The sequence below is a fragment of the Eurypyga helias genome, unplaced genomic scaffold (assembly GCF_000690775.1).
Source record: "Eurypyga helias isolate BGI_N326 unplaced genomic scaffold, ASM69077v1 scaffold30841, whole genome shotgun sequence".
NCBI lineage: Eukaryota > Metazoa > Chordata > Aves > Eurypygiformes > Eurypygidae > Eurypyga > Eurypyga helias.
This window is the reverse complement of record NW_010229409.1, coordinates 20,400-41,472: the sequence shown is the minus strand read 5'-3', so window position 1 is coordinate 41,472 and position 21,073 is coordinate 20,400. Positions and strand designations below refer to the sequence as shown.

The following is a 21,073-nucleotide window of genomic DNA, read 5'->3' as shown; positions in this document are numbered from 1 at the left end:
GAAGTTAGCTGTTCCAAGGACCCTTTGTAACCACTGGACAAAGTTTCAAAAGCTCATTTACTCTGTTCAGGATGTAAATCATCCTCACTTTGGGTATCTTAGGTAAGTGCCCACCATTAGATGGTGGCTTTTTTTCATTTTGTCCTTGTCCCAGGTACAGCATCAATGGTTTAAGTTCAGGTAGTACAGAAGTAGTTACAAAGGATCGTGATCTATTGAATGAGACTGCAGTTCTTCTCTGTCACGGAGATAAAGCAAATTATATTTCTGGTATCCCAAATACTGAGATCTCTTATACCGCTCTGCCATATTCATTGGAGAGGTTTTGAAGGTTGCATTACTTATTTAATTTTTAGCTGGTTAGCTTAGTAATTTTTTTTTTAACTCCAGAAAATAAAAATTATAATGTCAGAAATTAATTGCTAAAAGCAACTGAGTCAGGAATGAAGAATGGAGGATTTTTGTAAAAGACAGTTATGATCTGGCAAAACTATATGCACCTGAAAAAAACCTTAACAGTTTATAAGATAAGGTGTGAAACAATGTTACAGTAAGTAGTGTGGTACATGTGCACTCTTTAACATATGACCTGAGTTACTGGGGGTTGGCTGAGTAGCTCCTCTGGGAAGTACAGACTTTGTAATTATTTCAGCGCAGTTGGAGGTGGGAAGACTCTGTTATTATTGACTGAGTTTGAAGCCATTTTTTGAGTATGCCTAGTAATTTAATGAAGAGTATTGACATGGTTTCTATTTCGTAAGGATTTATAGCAATCAGAATCGTAAAAAGTCACAGTTATTGGCTACAGAAAAAACTGTATTCCCTGTACATGTATGTCTGCTTCTTCTAGGATCCTGAAAGAATAAATATGCAGAATTCCACTACTATCTGCTTCTGTCTCATTGAAACACTGAAGCACAGTGATTTTTTCACCTGGAAAAACAAACCTCAGAAATGTCATAAATGCGTATTCTTAACTCCATTTGCTTGTTGTGGTTTTGGAGTGATTTTTTCATTGCCAAATTTGGAGAACTTTAAGAACCTTCATCAGTATAGCTTGTCTTTCTGTTCCCCAGCAGGTTTACTACTTTTCAGTCTTCCAAGGGGTACTGAATAGTGAAATCTCAGACAGTTTGGTGGAGTTGAACTTCTAAACCCAGGGCAATAATCTCATTTCTGGATTACATAGTAGAAATCGTGTGATGGCAAAGAACACCATCATTTCAGAAGCAAATTGAGACCTGCGTTTCTGCAGATTCTCTACTTAAAGGGCACCCTGATTTAACTGCTCTTTTTTAAAAAAAAGAGTCAAATAAGGAAAACTTCCTAAGAATGTGGAGATTCCTCTGTGCAGTTCTGTAAGTGCTGACTAGACTGTTGTGTTATTTCTAAGGATATGTTGGAGAAGGTTGAGCAACTGAGTGCAGAATGAAGGTTTCTGGTTAAGCTTGAAAGGACACGAAAATTTGAAAGGAACATATTATAAGCATATTCACCCAGTTTAATGCAGTAAAGTTATAGCAAGAATCATCTCATTCTAGTCTTAAATACGACACTGGGTAATACAAACTGCAGACTACCTTACTTTTTGCTGCTCATCAGTAACTAGTATTCTTTCCTACGCAGCTCTGGGTCCAGAGTGTGTTTTTTTCCTCACTGGAGGAGGGATTCGTAATTGGTAGAGTTCTCCTGCTTATCTGAATATTGATGCAAAGCCTTTTAAAAAAATTATAGTAGGAACATTTGGAGCAGTGGTCTCTTTGTCATGCTGCACTGCAAGAAAGCAAGCAAACCCTACTCTGAACTCAGCCATTTCAGATTATATTTTGAATACAAGGCACATATTTCCATCCAGTGAAGTAAGCTGATTTTCTTTTTTAAATCGTTATTTTATTCCAAACTTGAAAAGGGCAAAACCACCATGTTCTAAATCACCATCTCAGATAAGGATAAATTACACCATCTTGTGGATATAAAGAGAGCACTAAATTTTGTTTAATGTGAATTTGGTTCTAGTGATTATCAGTATTTACACTAAGATACTTTGATTTAAAAAAAAAACCAAACAAACAACAAAAAAAACCCCAAACAAACAGGATATAAAGCTCTGCAGCATCTTTATAATATGCATTATTTGAATGCTGTGTTGTCAGATTCTTAAGACTACATCTAAGGTAAATTTTTCATCTGTCTCTTTCTCAGCATGGCTTAAAGGGATACTCATCTCATATACCTGTAATTTACTGTTGCGGCTACATTTATTATTTACCTGAAATACATATTTAGAAACTCACAGGTATTTTTATATATGCAAATATAATAAAATTTTGGAAACTGTGATTTGTCGACATCTCTTCCAACTGACAAGGTCACCTATTTTAATCAGAAGTCCACCTGATGAGTCACAAAACGCTTCACAGTCCTAAGTGGTGCATCTAGTAGAGTTTATTTCACCTATACTTGATAGAAATTTTATAGGAAATTTAACTACCAGAGATAAAGTGTAGCTCATGAAAATGTTCAGTAGCCATGTCTTTCCGTTAATGCCACTTCTGGAGGATGACAAAGACAAAAGTGCTGCAGAAGACACTGTTACTTGTCATCATTAACTGTTAAGGAACTTCTTGTAGTTTTAGTTCTTCCAGTGGTGCTTCTAGCACTGCAGTGACTCCAGGAGTCTTCTAATCTTAGGTTTTAATCATCCAAAGTCATTATTACTGGTGGACTTGCATTCTAATGATACAACAAGACCAAGAAACTTTCCTTCAGAAGTATGCAGTGAAGTACTATTTTTGTAGAATGGAAATAAAACCCTGTTCTGAGCCCAAAGCTCTGCTGAAGCACAAAATCTTAAAGAAATACCCCATTTCCAGTCTGAAGGAACTGTGCTTGACTGACAGCCAGGGATTGATTCTCCAATTTATAGTGTGAATTGTGCAGTAGAAAATTTTGGCAGTATTCAGTTACCACCTTCCTATCAGATGTTCAATTGCTTTCAAATTTTTTACTTAGACTGAGCAACAACTCATTCAGTCAGTCGGTTTTTCTAATAAGAAGGGAAAAGCACATCCATTACACAGTGTGAAACTCAAGTTTCCCTGTTAGATGTCTGAAAAATACTTTGGCCAAATAAGATTATTTTTTTTAATTGATGCCATCACCGCAGCTGAGCTGGACAAGCTATAGCGTGTATATTCAGCATGTTTAGACTGCTTTCAGAAAGTAACTTTTATGATGTCACAAACTGATTGCAGCTCTCAGTGCTCCCTCTCATGTATACTTTTGCATTCCCATAGACTCCTACTACAACAGTGTGTCAAACATGAAGTGGTATGTGGTAATTGGTACTGAAGAGCCTCAGATATGTAAGAATGAGTTGCATTAAAATGCACACTAACGTGCAAAATGTATTCTCTGGTGTTCTAAGAGGTATACATTTTTAAGACACTGCCAGACGTTTCTAAGCCTGTTCTACATCTGTGGATGTGTCATACTGCTGATCTGCTAATGCATAGTACCACTAAAAAATTCCAGTGTGTCAGGATAACCTCAACAGAAAAATGTTACTTTCATATCTGTTCCTTGATGCACTTTCTTTCTTCCAAAACTTAGAATCTTTTTCATGTTCAGAAATCTTTCAACAGTGTTTCAAGGCTCCCCTCAAAAAGATAAAGAAAAGATAATTTAGTTTTGATAGGCATAACGTATAGAATGCGCAAGTACCACTTACACTTAGCTTTATTACATAGGTATGAGAGCAAAGAGGCCCTCTACCTTCCTAAGCTGCTGGAGACAGTATCTAGCTGGTATCTGGAAAGGCTATAAAATGCAGTATTAAAATTAATGCTACCTTTTTTAGCATACTGTATGCTCTCTTGCAGTAGGTGTACACAGCATTATCTCTACTTAAACTTACGAAGCACATTTGTATGATAAAGTTGTGTGTGAAGTAGAGAGAAAATACTCAAATGTAAAATTATAAACATGCTCCATTTGGAGATCTGTATGAACCTCCAGTTTTGGAAGCTACATAGGCAGGACAAATCAAATTCATTTTCACTAGTCTGATCTGAAGATGTTCTTTTTACCATATTTTATTTTTCAGCTCCCAAGACTTTGCATTTTTAAAAGGAACCTAAAACATCTCAGGAGGAACATACTTATCTTGGCAAATATTTTTTTCCTATCTGGTCCATTCGTTTTGCACTCAAATCTGAATGGGACTGTCATGACTCAGAACTTTTCATAAAGCTTCAATGTAGAAGAGAAAGATTAAATAGAACAGGAAGAAGGTACCAGAAGAACCCACACCACCAAAACCAACCCCAAAACCCAACTGAATAACCAAAATCCCAGAAAATAAAAAAGGAAATTCCATACTTGGGAAGAAAGCAATGTAACTTCCTTTGTTTTAAGAGCTAGTGAGTTAGCTGCACAAAGTGCTCAAGAACAGAGTCATGCATGTTTGAATGTTTTGAATTATTTGGGTTCCTATCCCCTTGGGTCCTGCCATTTCATGCCAGTTTTTGCCAGAAGAAGGTACTGTGGTAGTGATTTTTGAAGTGGATGCATCGTGTATCTCACAAAATCAGTTAGAAAGTGGTTTGGTTTATGTGTGAATGTTAGTGTAGGACAGAGTGCTGAAACACAGTTGGCAAATCTGTATTTGTGTTTAAGTATAAAGTGAGCTAATATCAGAGGTTTAAAAAAGCTAAAATAACGAATACATAGACTTGAAGCGGTAGCACAGAGTTTGTTCTCAAAATGGAATGTTTAAGTACTCTCATTAAATATAATAACACAAAATTGCTGTAAAAATTGCCCGTTTCTAGGTGGTGATCTCTACATACATTTGTTGATTTGTTTAGTTAATACCAAGTTACTCGATGCACTGAATTCTCTATTTCCATGTTACAGGTCTGTTACCACAGCTATTAGGAGTAGCACCAGAGAAGGCCATAAAACTTACTGTAAGTTTCCAAACGGATTGGTTTCACGTTTCTCCACATTCTAAAGTCCATCTAATTACAATTAGTGCATTAAGGATTTTTATCCTTAATGTGTCTGCAACATGGTAGAATGTAAGCTGCCCTGCAGAAAAGGACCTGGGGTGTTGGTCAACAACTGGCTGCACATGAGCCAGCGGTGTTCCCAAGTGGCCAAGAAGGCCAGTAGCACCCTGGCTGGTATCAGGAACAGTGTGGCCAGCAGGACTAGGGCAGTGATTGTCCCCCGTACTTGTCACTGTTGAGGCTACACCTCGAATACTGTGTACAGTTTTGGGCCCCTAGCTACAAGAAAGACATTGAGGTGCTGGAGCGTGTACAGGGAAGGGCAACAGAGCTGGGGAAGGGTGTGAAGAACAAGTCCTGTGAGGAGCAGCTGAGGGAACTGGGGTTGTTTAGTCTGGAGAAGAGGAGGCTCAGGGGAGGCTTTATTGCTCAGTTCAACTACCTGAAAGGGTGTTTGTCTCTTCTTCCAACTAACAAGTGATAGGACAAGAGCAAATGGCCAGGGGAGGTTTAGATTGGATGTTAGGAAAAACTTCATGGAAGGGGTTGTCAGGCACTGGAACAGGCTGCCCAGGGAGGTGGTTGAGTCACCATCCCTGGATACACTTTAAAAGATGTGTAGATGTAGCACTTATGGATGTGGTTTGGTGGTGGACTCGGCAGTGCTGGGTTAACGGTTGGACTTGATCTTAAAAGTCTTTTCCAACCTAAATGATTCTATGATTCAGAGTTTTGCTTGATAGAAACTTAATTATAAAAGCACAAAGCAACTCTTCATGTCTCACCTGAGAACATTACAAGTGGCATACAAGTCAAGTATATATTTATATGTACATTTTAAGAATCTTACTGAAAATTCACTTTTGGACTCAGTCCAAAAATATAACAAGCTTTTTCAACCTGTTCAGCTCATCTGCTTGTTGGAAAGTAGTGAAGGCCTTTGGTTTCATTTATTAGCAAAAATGAGTATTTCTTGGAATTGGAGGGCTTTTGGTTTTGTATCTCCACGTGGTTCCTGTATGTTTAATTCTAGCGCAACAGGAGATAATATGAGCATGTAGTGAATTATTGGTAAGAACGGAACTTGTTTGCATGCTTTTTTTCCCCTAAATGTTTCACTTCTGTAATTTTGTTATTTCTTGAATGATTTTAATGCACTGAAGAATTTCTTATTATAACCTAATCCTAATGCATTGGTTATTCACCAATAAACTAGTATTCACCACAGCTAGTAATAAGCATTTAAAAAAAGAGAGAGGTACTTAATGCTGTTAATTGTATTACTGTGTTGTTAAAACATTATTGAACATTCTGATATTAATTTGAAATTATATTTGTATTTCTAAATGCGGCGAGCATCCCTAAAATATGAAATTATCTTATTAATTTTTAGATAGTGATTTTATTTAATTAGTGATTGTTATCTTTTTCAATAATAAATAATTGAATGATGCTGCAAATCTTTGTTAGAAAGAACATAGCCAGCTTTACAATATTACATATAAAATCTAAAATTTATTTGGTGTCTCTTAGTTTGGTAGCCTCAAGGATGTATTTGTATTTGCATTTTCAGTTGCACAGAATTTGCAGCTGATGAGTGTTTTCTCCAACCTTTTAATTTATCAACTTTCATAACTGCTTGTTTTTTAAGGTTAATGATTTCGTGCGAGATAAGTTTATGTCCAAAGATGGCTCTGTCCCACTGGCTGCAGAAATTCTTGCTGGTGGCTGTGTAAGTATCTTTAATTTCCTTCATATGAGATTCATGCAAATGCAGTGTGTAAAAGTAACTATGTGGACTAAGGCTTCTGTTTAACCACAGATCCGGTTCAAGAGCAGACTCTCCTAGAGCATCTCAGTTCTTTCCTAGATAGGCCAGCCGCTCTTGATGAAAGGGTAAATGTTTCTGTGCATCGTGCCTTTTAACTGCACTGTGTAATTCTCACAGCTTAGAGTTTGTTTCCTTTAATAAAGAATGTGTCTTTATTCATGTTGGCTGTAGCTTATGGCCTAAAGAGGATTCATGCTAACCTTTCCAGAAGTTAATCATTAGTTACTACTTTGTGGCACCCACTCTGCCACGTCACTTCTTTCCTGATGTGTTATTGCACCCACTAATTTTCACTTTTTGCAGTGTTACTGGCTTTTTGAAATGGCAAAAACTACTCATGCTTCTTTGAGTTCACAGCAGACGTAGGCTGTGTAATGTTAACTCGGTACATAATGCATTCCTGAATGTAGGCTGTATTTAAAACCCACTAAGTTTTTAAGAGTGTTTTGCTTGCACAAAGTAGTATCTTAATGAACAACTGGCATATCACTGGGTAAATGATAATACTTCACGGTTTGGTCTAGTTCTGTCTGTTCATATTACAGCTTACTTTATCGGGTGTATTGATTTTGTTCAAGCGAATGTAAATACTTTAGGTAAAATGAATAGTTGTTCAAAGACCAGTTCACTTTACAGATAAAGAACACTGTTTATTTAAACCGGCTTTGATCACTGGGGCAGAGCAATGTTGGTATATTTTCAATCTATCTTTGTTTCTGCTGTCATAAGACAGATGAGGTCACATTTTCAAGCAGCTTCTACCTGTGTCGAAAACTACAGTGAGCAGCAACTTAAAAACAAATGCTTGTGTCTTAACCCCAGTAGGTGCGCAGATTTGTGCTGTATGTGCTTGCAGAGAGCGTACTATGATTATCTAAGCCTCAGGGTGCAGTGGCTTGGTTGCGTTGCAGGCTGAGAAGCTCTGGCTTTCTGTAGTTCTCAGGAGATGGGGCAGGATTTGGCTGCTGTCTCACTGCTCCTTCTGTTTGATCACTGACCTGTTGTAGACTGCCAGGTAGGATCCCCTTGTTCTGTAACTTTAGGAGCATTCAGGGGAGAAAAAAAGAAGGGGGGGAGAGAAGAATGTGGGTCTCTAAAGCTTTAAATAAAAAGCATGCTATAAATGAAGGAAAAATGCAATAAAGTGCTTGCAGAGTAAAAAGTATTTACCCCTTACACTAATAAAATGTCTTACGAACGTAGCAGCCATAGAGAATTCAGCAAAATTTTCATTTAAAATGTCATTTGATCTAGAGTTTTTATTTTTACAGACTGCTGTGAATTTTTTAATGCAGTACAAAAAGCACTCTTTACAGAGACCTGTCATTCATGAGAATGCTGCACCAAGCTTTTTGCCAGTAGTTCATTGTAAACTAAGGATCTGCTTTAAAAGATAGGTGACTTGAGACATATTTTAAACATGCTCTAAGCGTTGGCTCATCCTATTTGATATTTGAAATACTTGTTAACAATGAGATGCTGCATAAAGTTGCAGCGCTAGACGTGCGGTGGCAGAATGCCCTGAGTTTTCTTTCAACTGGAGTGTTCCACTTAAGGGCATAGTCTAGTCTAGTGCCAGGTAGATAGGTTGGAACTTGTCTTTTCTGCAGGTGGTCTTTGGGTTTTTTTGTAATTTTAAACCAAATTCAAACTAGCAACACAGACTCTCACTACAAATGGTGCCTAGTTTTTTTGGGTGAAATTTTCTCTTGTGGTGTACATATATGCATAAAATAGGAGATGCCAAGGACAGGTTTTTTTCCTATAGCTCTCAGCATTGTTGTATTGGCCTAACTCTTTGTCCCCGTTCAAGCCACTGTGAAACCTGCAGTTTCACTGTGGAAACAGTAAGGACAGTGTTGAATGCTTTTGAAAATGTTCAGTCTTGGATTTTTACCTCATTCCACAGCGTAATAATCGTGTACATGGGAGGCAAGAAGACAGGACTGCATGATGTCTTAGGAACCACCAACTAAGATGAATTTTATAAGACACCTGCCCTATCCGCCTTTCCACTCTCCATATCTGATTCTCAGCTGTGATTGTGTTACAAACACAGATGTTAATTTTTCCGACTTTTATGCTTCTGTTTTCTTGGAGTTTGTTCATTGCTTATGCAAGGGATGTGTACTGGGTTGCACGCTAGATTTTAATGCTTAAAATAGCAGCCCTGTGAGTATGGTATAGCATTAACACCTAAAAAAGGGGAGGAGAGAGCAGATACTTGGATGGTTTGGGTTGTTCCTTAACACAAAGGGCTTTGAAGGGGTCAGTATCACCTGAGTAGCTCCACTCTGCTGTTTGTCCAACCATTGCCAGGCTTTGACTTTTAAGTCCCCAAGGAGTTGGCTTTGCATCATAATTAGGGAGAATTAGTACACATGGCTGACTTTTGCACTTGTAACTAAAGCTGATTGTTTCATTGAGCAAGTTTTTTCTGTTTTGTAAACTGTTTTCTCTCCTGAAAAAAAGAAAGAAAGAAAGAAGAAAATAGATCTTTTACTTCATGACCTCGTGGTACTTGGTGCAGTTAAGAGTCTAATTCATAGCTTTTTATTAAGAGAAGATGAAAGCAATACTTTGGTTGAAATTTTTTGTTTGAGACCCGCAAGAATATAATTAAAAGTATAACCTTTATATTTTTATACAGAATCTTAAGAGGCTGGTTATGTAAATGACTAACTCAAAATTTCCCATCTCCTTTGTTTGTAAGAAATTTTCCTGGTGACTGTGGTATTTGTTGCCTGTAAGAATGTATGTAACTTCCAAATTTGCACTATGCCTGACACCCATCCTGAACTCTGGTCTCTGCTGTGCATTTAGGACTCTCACCACTCATGCGAATCCCATGTAGCCGTTATCATTATTAGACTAGCAAAAAGCTTCAGTTCCAAGACATGGTGTAATGATGCTGTAGAGCTGTACAGCTGATCTGCTGTAGAGCTGTAGAGCTGATCTGCTGAGCATCTAAACCACAAATCTAACTTAGCATCCTTGAATTAAAAAGTGCACAAACATGGTAGGTTTGATCTCTGCTAATGCTGTAAATTACCTTCAGGGATTCTTTGAAAAAAAGATGGTCTTGGGTAAGCTCTAAGTACAACTGGAAATCTTTTTTTTTTTTATAGTGGCATTAATCTTGAATTTGCTGTAAGCTTTTTTTGGTGGTCTTTCAATTTATTTTATATTTTAAATAAAAATATAACTAGTCATACCAAATTTAGCTGCTTGCTTCTTTTAAATTTAATTCACTTAAAAGCTTCTGTTAAAACTAACTTGATTTTTTTTAATACAGAACTGGTCATTATTCTTATTTTTGAGTTATATTAACCAATTGAAAACTCTGTAAAAGTATCATGAATATTTTTAGGATTTTGAGGTGTTTAAGCTTGTAGGTGAGACAGTCATTTTGCTTAGTTCCTTAAATAAAGCAGTTCCACATTTAATTGGAAAACTTATATTGTGTGCCTGGAAGTAACCAAGAAAGAGATGGAAAATGCAAAAGAAAGAGCGATTCTAAAATGCGTACAAATTATTAAGAAAAACAGAAGTATTATAGCATGACCAGAAAGAAATAGTTATGTAATATATGTTGCCTTGTCTACATATAGTAATACAATTACATAGGTAAATTGAGGCTTAATGGTCAGCAAGAAAAGGGAAAAAGGTTTTGCTTTATTAACCTTTCTTTCTGCTCTCCCTCTTCTTTCTGAGCACATACAGTCTTTTCCTTCCCAGCTGCTCAGTGTGTGCTCACTATTAGCCAGTTTAAATCATGTAGCACACTACAATTACAGACCCCGTGCAGATCTGCTTTTATTTAAGTTGTCAAGACAATTTTAGGCATATTTCTAGAGACTTTATAGTAATCGTAATATGGTTAAAACATACTGGACCTGCTTGGGACTACCTCAACTCTGCTATGGAACATAAAAATTAGATACTGTTAAGGTGGAGCTCATATGGAAAGTGCAAAATCCAGTACAGGATTAATTTTTGTAAAGGAATATGATGTGATATTCCAGATGAATTGTGCAATTAACCAATCCAGTGCAAATAGTTTTATTAAGCTACTTACAACATTTATTTTAAGTTTATAGAAAGACTGATTTAAGTTTAATGCGAGCTGAATTTTCTCTGTTGCATTGCAGTAGAGGCAGAGGGTGAATGGGCTGCAATTCCCTCACTACTTAGATCTCTTATATGCAAAAATTTGGACATTCCTAAGTTGTAGGCTGAAGAAGACTGAAGGTGTATTTCTTACTTTCATTATTCAGTAACCTAAATCTGATAAAATTCTCTCCTATTTGTCAAGGAAGACAGCTCTGAGTAAGGGTAAAATGAAACTGAGCGCTGTGTATGCCACGGAAAAAAAAATCTCTACGCGTATCTCTGAAAAAATGTGAACATCTGCTATCACACAGAAAAATTTTGGTATAGTTTATTGAGGTAGTTAAATAATGATGATCCTTTTGGCGGTTGCTCATATTAGCTCTGAAAGCATATGGCATGCAGCTCTCAAAGTTGTAAGAGATTTATTCTCAGAGGTCTGTTCTTCCTGTAGTCAGGGAATGTAACTTTCCTTACTTTCAAGGGGAATTCTACCTGCCTGTGTAAAAGCCCAACATTCATATTTCTTGTTGAAGGAAAGGTTCAGAAGCACCTAATACTTTTTTTTTTCCCCTTGATTAAATTTAAAGCTATTTTCTTTCTACATAAAATATATGTTGTTAAATAAATTAATTACGTTTAAAGTCTATTTAATATGATTAATATAATGTAACAGAATATGCTGTAATTAATTAGGTATTTCAAAAGTATAGTTTTCTCCTCTGAACCACTGTAATTGTAGTTATTTTTAGGGTACTGAAAATATTTTAAAACTAATTGCAAATCTTGGTACAAAAAAGCCTACCTAGGTCTGGGCTTAAATTTAACTTCACATTTGCAAAACTGTTGTGTTTCAACACTGCTCTGTTTTAATTGTCTCTGATTACTTTTCAGCTAATCTTAGATTTAAACCTTATAATGAAGTTTGGGAAGGCAGAATACAGTAACATGATAGCCCTTCCAGAGGTTGTACCAAAGGGTGGGGAAGTTCCTGGTATAGAGTTCCTGCTTTTCTTTGACCTCACCCCGCATTTCCTTGCAGGTTTGGATCTTTTAAAAAATAGTTTGCTGAAATTTTCACCTAACTGGCCTTTTTCACCTAATTTTAAACTGGCCTTTCCTGAAAGCAGTAAGCGTTCTGCAGAACATGATTTTACTCTATTCTATATTTTCCTTTTGGATTAGTTAATTTTTTTTTCCCAAAGATATTTTCCCATAATGGATTAGAAGTGCTTTCCCCTTTTACTTGCCCTCTCCTCTTCCTTTCAATTTCTCTTCTCTTCTTTAAAAAAAAAAAGAAAAAAAAGTAATTTTTTTTCAAACTGTAAAACAAGAAGGGATGCATAGCTTTAGGTTGATCTGTTTCTGATTGCAGAACAGAACAATTTCTAACTATTAAAAAGCCCATTTTTTTCCAACAAACATACTTAATATTCTTCCCATTTGAAATGCATTTTTTTTACTATTGTATCAGAAATAATGACTGCAAAACATTATATGAACATACATTACAGCTTAAAACGTAATTGTTTTGACAATTATATTTTATTACACGTCCCTTTCTCCTATTACTACTTCTTTTACAGGCTGTAAAATATTTTCGTGTTTACCAGTGTAGGTTAAAAATAAAAAAATTTAAAAAAAAACCCCAACCAAAAACAAAGCCTCAAACTCAAATCAGGAATTAAAATCTAGTTTTCTGTGAGAAAAAGGAAGATATTTATGATGTCACAGTAATTTATGATATGACCAAGAAATAATGGGTCACAGTTTTAATACAGCTACCATGCCTTAAGACTTGAAAGGTCTGTAAATCATTAAATGATTCCACAACTAGTCAAAATAGACAAGTAGAGCAGACAGAGCAAATGTTAACATCTTTGACAGGTCTCTAACTTAATTGCTTTTATAATGCCAATCAAGTAGGCTCCACTTAGATTTTTTGGCTAGGCTTCTGAGAACTGAATTACCTATAACGTGGAAAATATAAAATCCACAATTTTAGTTTTTTTCCCACTGCAGACTTGGTCAGTGCTTATAAGCAAACCATACTCCTGTTTATTTCTGTTTTGCCAGGTCATTAATAAACTATTGTACGGAAATCGTCACAACTTGGAAATCCATCCGAAGCAGTAGCAGGCATGTACTTCTGTTCAGGCTAATTGCAGTTCTGTTTATGAGCTCTTTTACGTGAGCGTTTGAAGGAGCTTGCTTTACATTTTATGTACATTTGGACATGAACAAGATTGTGATTCTAGCAGTGTTCGCTGTTTGAGCTGCCCAGAGCAAAGCTGTAGCCATACCAAGATGAGTCTGTCCTCGGAAGACAAGAAAGATTAGCTGGAGAAAAACACAGTTCTGCCTGAGCAGCATGAAAGCTGTTTCTGTGCTAGCCTGCTCGGGGTAGTGAAAAGCAGATGATTGAGGGCTCAGGAAATCTTGTCGCGGTCTGAAGAAAAGGTATTTACTATATGAACTCCCATTGCTAAAGAGCATTATCAGTATTCTGTATAGATAGGACCACAGAGGAGAAGACACAAAATAGCATGAGATGGCTTGTCTGGATTTTTGAAGATCCTGTCTTTATCAGAAAAAGAGGTAACACAGAAGCAACCTTTTGAGAACCCAGTATGCATTGCCCTTGACATACAGTGCCACATGATTAAGGTTGGCACCTTTGAAATCTGTAAGAAAAACAGTCACTTTGGACAGATGTGTGTTACTCGGTAGCTCTTCTGGTAACAGGCAAGTCCATAGTGAAATTACCTCTGCAGCAAATCACAATTCATCTCATGCTCTTGGGATCTTTTGCCATTCAAACATCAAGACTTTTAGAGCACTGCAGCGGCACTCTGTAAATTCTAAGCCATGTTCTGTCATGGAGTTAGTATGTGTTTTTTGTGGTAAATCATTTAATAGTTCTATGACTTAGTTGCTCTTTATTATACAGTGAGGATGGTAATTCTTCCATTCTTGCATCCTTGAATGCGTTTTTAATTTAGACTTTTTCTTAAGACAGGGAAAAATCTATATTTTGTGTCTGTACAATGCTCTACTTTAGAAACTTTGACTTTAATTAGGATTAATGGTTGCTAGCAAATGCGCAGGAAAGCATGCTGCATCTGGAACTGGCAAGGAATGAGGGGGTAGAACAGTGTACAATGTTCAGTATGGCTGAATGTGATAAACAGTTGATTAAAAATTTTGGAACTTGCACCTGCTTGTCTTTTTGTAAATTGAATGAGTAACCAAGACTTCATAGACAATTTCTTTTGCAGAGGTTGATTTTGGATAATTATATAATATGTTGCTTATGTATTTTAATGGTTGCCATTAATTGCTATAATTGCTATCCCTGGGTGATACTGTTGGGAAATATTAACACTCTAATAGCGGTAGTAATCCTTTTTTCATCCATGAAACCTTAAAAGGTGATATGTGACTAGTTATATGGGATGCAGAAGAAAGATCTAGGCTGACCCTAAATTCTCATACCTAACAGGAAAAAGGCTATGATTTGAAGTAGATAATAAGGTTATTAGAGGCACAAGAACAGTTGATGGGCAGTAGGGATAAAAGGAAAAGAATCTAGTACTTTCTTCTGGGGTGGAAAACACAGAATTTTCTTCCTGAATTGGAAGCTGTTTTCAGAACTTACACGGAAGCTTTCAAATGGAGATGTGAATGCCCTAGGAGAGTTGGGTCTGGTGTGCTCCTCTCTTATCTCATCTCATAAGGGCACAAAATGCAGTTACATTAAAAAGAACAGAAATTTCTTGTCTTAGTCTAATGAGGGGGGTGAAAATCTGTTTATTTTCCAGTGAAGTTTATTACAAGGTGATTTGAACACATGAAGAAGTAGAAAACATTCTGACTTCTTAAACTGGAGTGTTGTTAAGCGGTTGTTATTGAACTACTTTTTTCACTAACGAGTGAGTTTTATTTCCCCATGGACCAAAAAAATCCCACCTCAACTATTTTTACTTCTCCCTTTCGATCAGTAAAGTAGAAAAGTAGAAGGAGGCATGTGATAGACAGTACTGTATTACTGTACAAGACTATACTGCCATCGAGAGGTGTTGGGTGATATCATACCAAGTGCAGAGTTGAAGAACTGCAAAAATGAAAAAAACTCAGCTTGTTTTTAAAAACTCACATATGTGTAGATGTGTAGCTAGCTGTCCATGTGTTAAAGCACGTTTAACATTTTATAGGCCTGCAGATTTCTAGCATGTGTATGAGGAGCTTTGGATGACAGAGGTATTTCCTTTTTATTTTCTTGCTTTACATCAAACAAGACCATAAGTGCTTGTGATTAGGTCAAATGTTAAACTCTTTCAGAATAATATGGGCCCTTTGTGGGCCCTTACAGATAATTATCTATGCAGTACCTCTAGGTATCTACTCCTATAAATAACTCAAAATGGGACTTTTTATTTAAATCACATGACAATAACTGAAAAGTAATGGATTTGCTTTTACAATCAGATTATTTTTTTTTCTTTAAAAAATGTTTGGAAGAGGTAATAAGGAATTCGGAGTTGAGGGTATTCAAGTGTGTAATTTCAGTACAGAAAAATTGGTGTTACTTGGAACTATCTATATTAACAAAATGAAAAAGTTGATTTTTGGGACACTTAGCGGAGCAGTCATTAATCCTGAGCAACCTGAGCTCAAACTGCGTTTATTCTGGCCAAAAAAATAGTTTTAAAATTCTGACATTTGGGAGCATGTTTAAAAATGAGGTAGACTTTCAGCTGCAAAAGTTAGTAAACAAGAAGACAGAGTTCTTCCAACTGTGGCCAAACTGGATGAGCAGTGTGATGATGTGCTGGTGATGTTTTGTCTGCTTTTTTCCCAACAGTTGACACTAGTACCTTGAATTGACTGAAAAAAAATAGATTGATGAGATTTCTTTCATTGCATTCACTATGTAAAAACTCTGAAGCCATGCTGTTGTGATTCAAGCTACTGACTTGGAGATCAGGATATCTGGAGACTCTTAGAAGTTTTCTGGGTTTGGGGGACTCACTGGCATACAATTGACCTCTTTACCTCAAATCCCCTTCCTGTAAAACTGGAGTCATTGTACTTTCCTCACAGGAGCACCAGGAGGAAATACCATTAATATTTATGAGACACTTGCATTCTGTGATGATGAGTAACACAATAGGAGTTAGCAGTACTAGACAAGCAAAAAATCATTTCATTAGAGAGTATAGTAGCCATTTCCAGTTTGCTTCCCCCTCATTTTGAGAGTAAAGAGCTGCTGTTACCAGCCTAAATGCTTAAGTAACAGGGTGATCAAAGCTCCCCACCAAGCAACTGTTCTTATTACCACTGGATCTGCCTCTGCACTAGTTGATAAACCAGCCTTCCCCTCCATCACGAAGCAGGCAGGTGGTAGAAACCCTCCTACCGAGGCCCTCTGCCAGGTATTGGCTGGCTCATCGCTTTCAGTTACCATTGGATCAAATTTAGAGGACGACAAAGCTTTTTTAGGGAGTTCTGGGCTAGTACCTAGACAGTTTTATGGAAAGACTTAATTGAAAATCTCCCATGTCTTATTTCAGACCTCCTTTGTGGGCAGCAAAACCGATAGTCTTTTTAGTAATGCCTGATGCATGCAGGTCTGTGTTTAAAAAATTTGAATGCAGTGAGCTTGATTGTATGAGGTGGGTAAATCACAACATCCCCATTTTTCAAATAACAAGCGGAAGCAGCTGAAGTCTTGTGTGATTTACCCAGAGCCACAAACATCTAATGCTGCAAGTGTCGACACAGCCAGGTTGCACAGGCAAACATAAACATTTGTATGTGCTAGCACTGAAATACTTCCTGTTCGTTTGAATTCAGAAGTGATTTGCCTTTATTCTCCTCTAAAATCAGATATATGTTTCTATTTCCTTTCTTTAAATATGGCACTCACTTGTAAACATTTTAATAGATTTTAAAAATTGCTCAGTGGTTTGGTGCGTTAATAATAATAATAAATTAGATCTGATTTTGTTGTCATTTTCTATATTTTAATATGGTTTTCCCATAGTGAAAAATAAAGGAACACTTCCCATGGAGTCATGGCACAGTGAACAGCAAGCCTGTCATACTGAGAGAAAGGAGTTCATTTGTGCTAACAGAGATCAGTTGGTATGAGTTTTCAAGTAGTGTGCTTCAAAGGATGGCTGTGGTATAGCAAACTTGCAAGCGAACATTATCACCTACAATTGGGATTTTATCGTTTTAAGAAGAAAATATGTGTAATGGCATCTGGGAATGCTTAATATTTGTAATACATAGACCAACATGTTTATTGCACAGGAATTTGTAATTCACCATAAAGACATTTCCGGGATTTTTTTTTTAATTATTATTTTGAGACTTTGCAAGATGAGTAGGCGAGTAAAAGAAACTGTCTCATTTTTTGTTTTGAATGCTTACTTACATAATATGTTTCAGTTTAAGTGCAAAACTGAAGTCAGCATACATGCCAAATAATTTATCAGTCTAATTTCTAATGGCAACAAGAATAGCAGTTTTGTATGTACCAGGATTCTGGTTTGGTAAAAGCAGTTAAATTAAATTATGCCAATTTGAAAGTCAAAACCAGTTGAGTTACACAAGAGCATGCTTTTTCTGGTCAAAATAGGAAACATTTGGGATATTTTGGGGGTTATGTAAAGACTTTAATTTGTAACCACACTCTGTATGCTCAGTCTAAGTGGTAGACAAGAATAGTTGTTCGTGCCTTTTGCCATTTCTCCAGCACATTATTTAAACCATATTACCTTGCGTATTTTTTATTTTGAATGATAGTTAATCTGAGCTGTGATTAATTCTTTTAACATTTGGTTAATTTAAAAAAGATGTGCACATAGTGTTTACATACTAGGCATGGCTAGATGCAAGTGCTTTTAAATGCAGCTTATTTCATTTTAGTCATTACCTCCTAGAAAAAAATATTTCATGTTTTGTTGTGGGGAGGGTGAGGGTTGCCCATTGCGTAGTTTGCATGATTTCAGAACCTAGGGAAGGGCATAGCTGTTGGGCCACGTAATTAAGAAATTAACAGAATGACACTCAGTAAAATTTGGGCCAGGTGGAGTGAGTATTTTTTAAATACACTTAGGTAACCTGCATGTTACCTTTATGTTTTTCTTGTTTCAAATTTTTGACTCGGGATGTGCCAGAGTAGCAGAAGGCTTACATCCTGCAGTATGTATAGTGAATGAGATGGACTTTACTAGAACTACCAAGGAGTCTAAAATGCTTGCCACTGTTGTGTTTTAAAACTAACTTTCAAAATCAGGTGAGTGATGCCTTCCCAACACATGGAGACTGACATGTTAAAAACATTTAGCAGTTCCTCATTAATGGAATCCTTCAGTCTGTAGACTTTCTTTACCTGGTGCACAAATAATGATGTGGAGTTCAGACTCTTAAATGAAACGGCATTTAATGACACTGAAACTGGTAGTTCAGTGGGGTTTTGAAAACTCAAAAGATATCTGCAGTTCTGCTCTTTGGAATCCATGTGTTCCTTGTTTTATGAACTCATGCCAAAATTGAAAAAGCTTCTGCCAGACTTTTACTCTTCGATAGTATGTTTTCACTTTCTAAGTAGCGGCATGCACATCTCAGTTACTTTACTTAGTTACTAATTCTTCCTTTCACTCATTACTTGCTTTACAGTGTTTTTGGCTTGTCAGTATTGCATAAATTGGTGTTGGTGGATGTATTCTTGCAGCAAGAAATGAGCTAGTGTCTGTCTGATGTCCTGCAGTGGCTGACCTGCTTCCTCTCTGTTCTCCTTGACGACTCGTCTGGGGGGGTGGGCGGTAGGTTTCTTACCTTGTGAGCTGCAGTTTATTAACTAATACTAAAACTCTTGTCTGATAATAGCTTAACTGACTGCAGCAGGGTTAGAAATGCCTTCTCTTGGGTGTAACGGGATGTACATTGCAAATGATGTAACGGGTTAATGTACTGCCTTCCACTTTTCATTTCAGGCTGGAGGTTCTCAAGTGATCTTTACCAACCCACTGGAAATTGTCAAGATTCGATTACAGGTGGCTGGAGAAATTACTACTGGTCCACGAGTTAGTGCCCTCACTGTATTACGGGACTTAGGCTTCTTTGGTCTGTATAAGGTATGCATTTTTTTAACATATACATGCATTAAAAGCTAATAATGAATATTTCAAATCAAAGCATCATTTCATTGTTCTCGGAGAGTTTCATATATGGATGTAATTGTACTTTAAAAAAAAAATCCTTATTATGTGATTATTTACGTTTTTCATTTCTAACTAAGGGAAGAAACCCTCTCGTGTTTTTGAGCATGTTGTTTTTGTGGATCTTGCTAAGATTTCTTCTCTCGCTTCAGCAGGTGTAAGTACTGTTCCTTGAGGATTAGTTTGTGATTCCTGATGTTCTGCCTGGTGTAAAAATATTTTCATTTGCTTGATAATACAGAGCTTACAGTTTTGAAGCTGTCCTTTTGCACTTCTGTGTTTGATTCAGCAGCTTTCCCAGATGTCATTGTTAATCTGTTGATGGGAATTAATTGCAGTAGAATAATAAAATACTAAAGCAAGCTTCCCCTTGCTAGCTTAGAACATTGCCACAGATAATATCAGGAAAAGCTGCCTGTATGAGCATATACTTCAAACTCTGCAATTCTGCTTTCTGCACTGCTGTCCTCACAGAGATATGTAAATATGTAGAAATAAAGTTAGGTTTAATGTTAGACTGCAGCAGGATTAGAAGCTTCTTCTGTTGACTCTAATTGCATGTATGCTGCAAATAATTTAAAGGATTAACATACTGCCTTCTACTTTTACATAGAAGAGACTAGATATAGGGTAGTATGAAAGGTCTTGGAGTACTTTGAGATAGCCATTACACTCAGTATTGAAACAAATCCTGTAATGAATACCATATACTGCAGAGCACCGTGTGGTGTTTTGTCAGATTCTGCAGCCTGCTTCTCAGGAAAAAGCTTTCAGTCTGCCTGTTTGTCCCAGTATTTCTAGTGCAGCAGGCAGTACTCTGTTTCTTATTCACAGCAGTGCAACTCTAAGTTTAAGATGCTTCAAAAAACATCAAATGATCCCCATCCCCCTCCTCCTCCACAATATTTAAATTCCCTCTCCATTTTTAAGCATCCAGCAGTCATTTTTAATTGTTCTCTTAACATTACAAAGAGGAAGCTTGCCCACCAGTAGATGTATGTATGTTTTGGCCTGGAGAGAAGGTGCAGGTCTGAATAGGATTTAATGGGGAGTTGTTTTTCCCTTTAAATTGACTTGCTAATTTTTTAGGTGTTTTACTGAACCTGATGCTATTGTGAAAACTCCTAGTAAATGGCATTATGGTGTTGATCGGGTCAACATTTACAGCTGAAAACGTGGCTATGGTCAGCAGTCTGCAGCCCTGAGGCTGTGCAGGAATGTAGGGCAGCTACTGACTTTTACTTGGACTAGTAAAAATAAAACATAGAATGAGAAAGAACCATGAAGTCGTTTACTAAAGTTGGCGTTTTTTAGATATTTTTTTTCCCTGAATACCTGCTCTTTGTGGCTGAGCAGAATTTGCTACATTTTTCTGTTTCTAAATGTCATTAATATCTTGGGTTGTATTATAAATTATTTCTGTTTTCTAGAGTAGATACTTGGTGAATATTTGTAAGGAATACGCCTGAACGGGAACTGGTTACAGCACTGTCTTGCATTGAAACAGAGTGTTATTTAATCACACGCTACGCAGTTTTGTTGGTTTTTCATTAAGTCCATATACCTCCACAAAAATAGCCACAGAAGGGCTTTGTTTTGGTTTTACTCTTCTGTTGTCTCTGTCACCACCACGCTCCTTGTGTTCATGTCTTTTCGTATGTCCAGCCTGGATTCATTGCCTACAAAACTTGGCTGATTTGATACCACTAGAGAATTTAACGTGGCAATCGGTCATGCACCCAGCAGAGCACAGGCCGTGTCAGAAGGCTCGTGTCCAAGTGCACCCTTAGTCACGGCTGCCTCTCTCTCTGGGCGGGTTTGTGCTGTTGTCCCCCAAACACTTTGGCACTGTGCCCAAAAAAAATGGCAGTGCTGTTTGCTCCGTCACC

The 21,073-nt window shown here is 37.0% G+C and overlaps 1 protein-coding gene across 1 annotated transcript in view; it reads left to right on the top strand.

Annotated features, from left to right (window-relative positions):
- Positions 1-21,073, top strand: part of SLC25A13 (solute carrier family 25 (aspartate/glutamate carrier), member 13) — a gene marked incomplete at its 5' end in the record, with an annotated part of 50,564 nt that overhangs the window by 13,351 nt on the left and 16,140 nt on the right. Inside the window, 3 exons of the mRNA XM_010160396.1 lie at positions 4,918-4,970; positions 6,664-6,744; positions 18,960-19,100. Of these exons, the coding sequence (XP_010158698.1) occupies positions 4,918-4,970; positions 6,664-6,744; positions 18,960-19,100 (275 nt within the window). The remainder of the gene's footprint in view (positions 1-4,917; positions 4,971-6,663; positions 6,745-18,959; positions 19,101-21,073) is intronic.